The sequence below is a fragment of the Limulus polyphemus genome, unplaced genomic scaffold (genome assembly GCF_000517525.1).
Source record: "Limulus polyphemus unplaced genomic scaffold, Limulus_polyphemus-2.1.2 Scaffold6871, whole genome shotgun sequence".
Classification (NCBI taxonomy): domain Eukaryota; kingdom Metazoa; phylum Arthropoda; class Merostomata; order Xiphosura; family Limulidae; genus Limulus; species Limulus polyphemus.
In genome coordinates, this window is record NW_013672481.1 from 27717 (window position 1) to 36476 (window position 8760).

An 8760-nucleotide genomic window follows, 5' to 3' on the forward strand; every position below is an offset into this window, starting at 1 on the left:
TTGTTGCCATAGCGACGAATAAATAATATTGAAAAGAAAAAAAATAATGTCAAAGTGCACGCACAAACAAATACTATCCGGGAATGACATGCCATACGGCCTGTTAACTATTTATATACAGGCGGTGTGTTTCTCGTGGGTTCTAGAACGATCGACCAGACTCTCACGTCACGATTGGTCTAAAGAAATCTATAGCCAGTGGTTGTCAACATTTTAAGCATAACAAAACTGACCCAATTTTAATGAAAATGATTCATTAATGTAAAAGTACATATGACGTTTTGTGAAAAATCTGTACATGATGGAGAAAAATGGATATCATTTTCAGAGTACAGGAATTACAGTAGAACATGTAAAAATTTCAAGATAATAAAACCATTGCAGGCCTGTGTTATTGTATATAACTCAGTTTGATTATTAATAAACCCTAGCTTAAAACACGTTGATTTAGTAGTTAGATTGTTTGTTTGTTCACCAAAATGACATAGATGGAGCTAAACGACAAAGTAGGAGATCCCTGTGGTTCAGAAATAACCGTCCCCAGAGCGAAGACAAATAGTCTAAGAACCCAACTCTTGATGTGGTTGCTTTCAACCGAATAGCAGGATTTACCGTCACACTTATAACACACTCATAGCTGAAAGTGCGAAGAATATTCGGCAAACCACATCTCGAACCCAAGACTCTTGGATTATCAAGGCCACAGTCGACAAGACTCTTGGATTACCAAGGCCACAGTCGACAAGACTCTTGGATTACCAAGGCCACAGTCGACAAGACTCTTAGATTACCAAGGCCACAGTCGACAAGACTCTTGGATTACCAAGGCCTCAGTCGAGCCAGTTAAATTTGTAAAGTCATTACAAAGATCGACACCTTTATAAGTTTAATAGATTCAGAAGCATCTATGTTTCATAACTCAAAACAACATTACATGCTTAAGATTTTTCTTTTATTAAAGCAAATTGTTTCTCTAATAGATACGGACACATTTTTGACTAACTAATAATGTGTAGAAAGAGTACATGATAGAATTCAATTCAATAATCTATGTAAATAATATATTCTTCTGAATTATTCAGCAGAGAAGCTGTTTAAAATACTAAAAATATATACCAAACCCAATTTATCATTCAATACATTACTTGTCATTGAGTTACAATGGTTTGGTGGAATTCCACTCCTCACCAACATGTATACTTCAGCGATAAATGTTGTATCAAATGCAACATCAGGTTTCATATTTATTTTTTGTATTGTGATGTCTTTACGATACCTCATAAGTGGGTGAAATTAATTCGTGTTCGGTAATAATAGACAATAAGTTAAACATTACGTTATCATATTCGATTCAAAATCTACGTTTCTGGTAAGCATTTTTTAATTGAGCTTTAAGCACTAATACTCAAATAAGGCCTAATTCGTTTGTTTGGTTTGTATGCTATGAAAATTCAAATCAACACAATGGTCTATAAGCATGGTACCAACCATAGGGCGAGCCATGAATTTTAGCGTTACAAATCCTCAAGATTGCCGCTCAGCCAATGGAGGTAAGCTCTATATCAAAACATTTTACAATATTTTTAAATTCCCCCAGTGGTATAGCGGTATGTCTGAGGACTTTTAAATGCCAGAAACCGAATTTTGATACATGTGGTGGGCACATCACAGTTAGCCCATAGTGTAGCTTTGTACTTAACCACAAACAAACGAACAAACAAATAGCTGAATATTTCAAGAAGAACGTAGCAAGTTTTTTATACTTTTTCATTCGAGCTTTTAACACATTTTTTTTTTCTTTTTACTTAAATTAAAACTTCTATTTATATCTTACTGAATCTTATTTTGTGATAGGGTGTTTGCGAAGTTTAGATTTTCTTCTTCTCATTTTACTTATATATTTCCAGATGGCGCTTAATTACATATTTTCGTTCATCTATTTGTTTTGGAAATGATAAGATGAGCAACAAGAATGCTGATATTTTGTGGCAAGACAGGGATATTCGTTTTGATATTACCCCACAGTAAGGTTTTCGTTAGTTAAGATTTAAAAAAAGTATGTTTGTAATAATAGAATAAATGTATATAGAAGGAAATTATTTCTTCTCAAACCGGACGTTAAATCTTTTTAACCTAACCGTTACTGACTTAGGCTTTACATAATTCATTATTCTATAATTGAATAATTTCTTTTCAGACAACAGAATTTAAATTTCGTATAACTTCCTACGTGTCTCCATGAAATATTTATTACCCTGGGCGAAGACTTCTCATCCAATGCATAAAGTTAAACTTCGATTGATTTTTCTTTATAAGTTTATTCAAACGCGATCTCGCGGCCCAGTTACAAGAATACAAAATGTAAATACAAGATGTAAAGCAAGACTGTCTCATCAGATTTATTTGTTTCGTAGAAAAACGTTTTGCGAACTTAATATAATTTAAAATTAAAGTGAAAGTAATCCAAGTTAGTTCATTTTTTTTATCAGTCATTGCATTACAGCGATTTTTTCTTGGACTTGGAAACGTTGTGCTTGTCCCGTAGACATCTTCAACATGATACTTAAAGTTAAATTAGATCACAGCAGTAAAGTATGTGTTTAAACTTACTTGTTTAAACTATGTAATTATAATAACCTAAAGGTAGGATATTTTTAAAATTTTGCCTTGATCCTTGGTGACTTACAACAAGCAAGTTGTGAATACATATAAATATACAATCATACAATTAACAAGGTATATTGATTTATTACATATTAAAATACAACTGGACAATACAATGTATTTTCAGAATTATTATTTCAGGGGTAGAAGTTTTTAAAACACAATTTTTTTTTTCATGGTATTAAGATTTTAAAAATAGCTTGAGAAGTCAAAGCTTGTTTTCAGCTAGTGGCAATAAATGAGTGGACATTAGAAGCTGTATTATCAATATTGATGAAGTATAGACAAAAGATATATTTGTAAGTACAACCCTAGTGAGTTAAAATGTTTTTCATCAAGATGCTTATCTCTACAGAATGCTCTTAGTTTTAGATTTTTTCTGTAGTGTATAATCAGTACGTAAGCTTCATGGACTCTATCATTAAACCACTACATTTAATTTTTTTATATTTGTAATCTTAGAACGATAATTATAACTTTTAGAAATGAGTAATTTTGCTTTAGGGAGCTGCAGCTTCGACATGGAGAGATTATGATCGACAAACTAGAGGCTGTTGAGGACACTAAAGGCAATAGTGGAGACAGAGGTAAAGATATTCTATCCATATGACCTAATAGAGAGTCAAAAGATATCAAATTATTTAGTGTTTATGCACAGTCACTTCTGACTATATGATTCAGCAGAATAATTGTACTGTATAGACATTTTGTTTTCCTACACAAACATATTTGTAGAACTCTTTTTACTTACTTGTGAAATATGTGTCGGATGATTGCTTGAACTCCATAAATGTGGAAGTTTAATCATATTGTGGTGAAGTTGCAAGTTCTAAGAGCAGAAATTTCCCTTTCTTTAAAAAAGGATACAAAGCACAATAATAGAGCTGTTCTACTAGAAACATTGATATTAAAGGCTGTTTCTGTGATGAGTGTTCGAAAAATGTTGTTCATCAGCTCTGATTGGATGTGACCAAGGATGTGGAACTTTAAAAAATCTTGTCCAAGGGACAAAATGCTAGAAAGATCCTTGCCTCTTCCACATCGTATAAAACACTTAAAAAGAATTATAATTTTTCAGGTCTTCTGCTTATTTATGCATTTTACTTATATTCATTCATATATAAATATTCATCTATTCTCACCTGTTATAAAATAACTCACTATGGCTCTGGTACAATTTGATGTAGATTTTTTCTGAATGGTCTTAGTGCAGCTAGTTGATTCATATTTTTTTGTTTTTCAATGTCATTATGTACAAGAAGATATCCCTATCTTAGAAATTTTAAACCCCCATCTGAACACATCTTTTTGATTCAAGTTTATGAATATTTTGCTTCAGAAAGGATTGTTACATACTTTTCTTAAAAGTGATGGATTTTCATTAGCATAACACTACTTACAAAATGTCAGATGTCAAAATGGAGTTCTGATGCATTCCATACCACCATGACTTTACATCAGCTGTAGTTGTCACGTGTCTTAATTATTTGCATATTGAAAATCATTTTAATATAACACTCAACCCTCTGTATTTTTTAATATAGTTATCAACAGTATAACTTACAATTTTGTAAAGCTGGCAGAATATTTTTTGAAACTTGTTTACATGTTAGTGCATAAAATAAAGAATATTTTGCAATTTTTCATCTGTGATACTGTGAAGTAAAAAAAATTCTATAGAAAGTTGTTGAAAAAAATGTAAATATCTCAAAAAGAAACACCATTAAATGTTTGAATGAAATCACTCCTTCAAAGCTGTTTTAAAAAGTCTTGAAAGCAAATGAACTTACATTTAGTATTTACATTTTTTGTAGTAGTTATAATAATTATTTGTTAATACACTCAATTGATTCATTTTCTTCTTAGGAAAGTTATTTATAACAAACCTCCGAATGATTTGGCAATCTCATTCTCGGCCCAGGGTCAGTTTATGTAAGTATTTCCTGAAACATAAACACTTCATCCCTTCAAGAATTGTTGGGCACGTGTTTGATTTTTTCATGTGCATTTAAGTGTTGCTACTAATTTTAAAATAAAATAATTTAAAAAATGTTAACTAACTTTAACTGCAGGTGAACAGTGATTTATTTATTTATTTTTATGTAACTACATTCTTAACAGAAGTCTGGATAAAAAGTTTTTTTTTTAACTACAAAATTTGAACAAGACAAATGTTAATTGTTACTTAGTGTGGATTTGAAATTTGGATAAAGACATATAATTGAAAGTTTGATGTATATCTGATCTGTGAAAATAAGTATCATAAAAGAGGAAATTAGTTCTTATTTTCTGTTATAATCATTTCTTATTTATTTATTTTTTAGTTTATAATGAAAAAAGTTTCTAGTGTTAATCTTGCAAGTTCAGGTTGGTAGTTTTTCACTTAATGTTTACTTTTTTTTCTCTACAGCAGTTGGATGGAGCTGTGTAACAAGTATATCCTCTAGAACTGTCAATTCAGTAAGAAATCAATGTTTACCTTTTTTAACATGCATGTTTTTAAGTAAGAGGAAAATCATAGATTGGACTTTTTTGTAATGCGTAACTTTTCCAAGTTCGAGTATATATAATTAGCTATGCTCATTACATGTTTTTTAGTTCTGAAGTTAATAGTAATTAAAACACTAAAAGTATCTGTTATTTACAGCTATATATACATATAGTTTATGGACAACAATGGACCTATTGGTCCATCTAGGCCATCCCATCTACTGTATTAAACTCTAAAATACAAATAAAACACTCAAAGCTAGCCCTTATCATTCAAATATTCATCAAGGCTTCCGTTAAATACCTGTAAATTAACTGCATCCACCACATCTGATAGCTTTTAACTCTTAAAAGAAATGTTTAGATGAATGAGAGACCTTGATTCAAGGAATAAATAAAACACCCAGGAGTTTGCACCAAAATTATGATAACATTTCAAAGTTTACAATAGCATTCAGGAAACAAAAGAAATTAACTAGTTCTGTTAATAATATTATGTTCTGATCTCCAAGCTAACTAAACTGCTATGACATAAAATTAAACAAGACAAGGGTACTATATAGGATTTATTTCACTTACAAAAGGTTTGTGTAATACACTCGGTAAGCTTATACTATGCTTTTAGCTCTGACAGATCCACTGAAGTTCTTTCACTATATTCTGATAATGATAGGCTTAATTACTCTCATTTTGATAACAAAACAAGTTTTTTAGTGGATAATGTTTCATTCGGTACTGTTTAGATCAAAATAATCATACAAATAACAGGTTTGTAACTCGAAGGTATTAAGTCTGTGGGATGTTCATTCACTTGCTAAACCTTTCAAACTTAGATTATGCTCAGAAAGAATTTGATCCAAAGTTGTACAACTGGAGATGCTTGTCTTAAATTTCTCAAGCTTTAAACACATTCACTTTGACACACTTCATATAAAATGCACATATTATACAAAATGTCAAATGCTCTTCTGAAAAATGTTCTCCTGAAGTTGTTTAAACAGGAAATTTTCATACCTGAGTTTTATTATAGCCGTACTTCACCGAAGTTTTGTACTAAAATCGAGTATGTTGTGCACTAAGAGACTACAGCGATGTTTCAGTAAGTAGTACAAGGAGTAGACCTAGAAACTCTATGCAACAAGTTAATAAAACTCTACAAAAGTTGATAGTCCTCTTAAGCCTTTTTTGAAAAATAGTAATTAATATTTTATTTCTAAGTGGCTTTGGAACACTTTTTAAATGATATATTTTTTTCTTGAGCTATGTTTCAAAACATATGATTAGCAAAAACCTCTGTTGTTACATTAAACTTGACTGTAGCAAGGACTCTGATGGGGAGACTATAAATTTAAGTAAAATAATTTGGGTTTTTTTGTTTTAATTTTTTTTTCAGAAACTTAGAGGCGTTGCTGAAGCCCTGTATATTTTAACAAAGACAAACAACACGCGCTTTGAATTTATCTTTACAAATTTGGTAAGCTCAAAATAAGGAATACTGTGTGTGTGTATGTATGTAAATTGTTGTATGAATATAGATTTGGATATGAGAATAGATTTTATATAAAAAATATTTGTTAATAATACGAAAGAAAGCTATTAAAGAAGAACTTTGCACAGCGTATTCTTTGTTTGACTGGTTTTGTAGTTAGTTTAATTTTTTGGAGAATATGTGGTAAAGCATCTGGCTTTTCCTTTTTTTAAACTAAACCCACTTTTAGAATGTACTTTCTTATATCCTTACTTTAAAAAGTAGTGTAAAGTGTAAGTCTGTGACCTGACTACTAAACTGTTTGGACACTGTTCTGTGTAAGTCTGTGACCTGAGTACTAAACTGTTTGGACACTGTTCTGTGTAAGTCTGTGACCTTAGTACTAAACTGTTTGGACACTGTTCTGTGTACACTGTGACCTGAGTACTAAACTGTTTGGACACTGTTCTGTGTAAGTCTGTGACCTGAGTACTAAACTGTTTGGACACTGTTCTGTGTAAGTCTGTGACCTGAGTACTAAACTGTTTGGACACTGTTCTGTGTAAGTCTGTGACCTGAGTACTAAACTGTTTGGACAATGTTCTACGTAAGTTTATGACCTGAGTACTAAACTGTTTGGACACTGTTCTGTGTAAGTCTGTGACCTGAGTACTAAACTGTTTGGACAATGTTCTACGTAAGTTTATGACCTGAGTACTAAACTGTTTGGACAATGTTCTGTGTAAGTCTGTGACCTGAGTACTAAACTGTTTGAACACTGTTCTGTGTAAGTCTGGCACAACACTGTTGAACACAGCTTTTGTAAGTGAACTGTTTTAATATAAGTGGCATGTTGTTAAGTATTATTTAGTAATTGTATCCATTGTATATGTAAGTTAATATGTTTTTGTTATAGTTGTAGTGATTTGTTTTTCCTTATTAATAAAACTGATGATAGGCATTACCTCTGACGAAGAACTGCTGGATATTCAAATTATCTTTATTTCACAGACTGCTGTTGTTGTTTTTTCAGAGCTCGGGAAACTCACGACTGATGTCGTCTGTCACGAGTGTGTCTAAGTAAGTACACAGAAATATGTGTTGAAATTCCACATCATCATATGTTTTAAACTTTTCATCCACCCGTATGATTCACGTATGTAATAAAGTGCACAAAATGTTTAATTCTTGAGGAAGAAACGACAGCACAGAGCTTCTGTATTTTGTATACCCTAATAGAAACAGTGTTCATATGTTAATAGTGTGTGTGCTGCATGAAAATGTACTCTGGTTTGTGGAATGAAATTCATACATTTAAAGAAAGTTGTGTTATTATGCATTTTGTGGCCTGCAGTTATCTTTTGATATTTTATTACTATAAAGTTACTGTGAAAAGTTAAAAGTGTTATGGATTAGTTTAATGTATGCATTTTACCATAAAAGTATGATTTGTAGATAATTTATCCTTCTGCTTAATAATTTGGTATGATTTTTTTGTTCAGTCATAACTTGACTTGGTAGGTATATTATAATCTCATGTTTAAACCATAACTTGACTTGGTAGGTATATTATAATCTCATGTTTAAACCATAACTTGACTTGGTAAGTGTATTATAATCTCATGTTTAAACCATAACTTGACTTGGTAAGTGTATTATAATCTCCTGTTTAAACCACAACTTGACTTGGTAAGTGTATTATAATCTCCTGTTTAAACCATAACTTGACTTGGTAGGTGTTTTATAATTTCCTGTTTAAACCATAACTTGACTTAGTAGGTATATTATAATCTCCTGTTAAAACCATAACTTGACTTGGTAGGTGTTTTATAATCTTATGTTTAAACCATAACTTGACTTGGTAGGTATATTATAATCTCTGTTTAAACCATAACTTCACTTGGTAGGTGTATTATAATCTTATGTTTAAACCATAACTTGACTTGGTAGGTGTTTTATAATCTCGTGTTTAAACCATAACTTGACTTGGTAGGTGTATTATAATCTCGTGTTAAAACCATAACTTGACTTGGTAGGTGTATTATAATCTCCTGTTAAAACCACAACTTGACTTGGTAGGTATATTATAATCTCCTGTTTAAACCATAACTTGACTTGGTAGGTGTTTTATAATCTTA

The 8760-nt window shown here is 31.2% G+C and overlaps 1 protein-coding gene across 1 annotated transcript in view; it reads left to right on the forward strand.

The window, feature by feature from the left end:
• Positions 1-1948: 1948 nt before the first annotated feature.
• Positions 1949-8760, forward strand: part of LOC106474144 (Bardet-Biedl syndrome 5 protein homolog) — a gene marked incomplete at its 3' end in the record, with an annotated part of 16539 nt that continues 9727 nt past the window's right edge. The window contains exons 1-6 of the mRNA XM_013934835.2: positions 1949-2024; positions 3169-3251; positions 4531-4596; positions 5075-5124; positions 6548-6628; positions 7656-7702. Coding sequence (XP_013790289.1) covers positions 1960-2024; positions 3169-3251; positions 4531-4596; positions 5075-5124; positions 6548-6628; positions 7656-7702 — 392 coding nt within the window. The remainder of the gene's footprint in view (positions 2025-3168; positions 3252-4530; positions 4597-5074; positions 5125-6547; positions 6629-7655; positions 7703-8760) is intronic.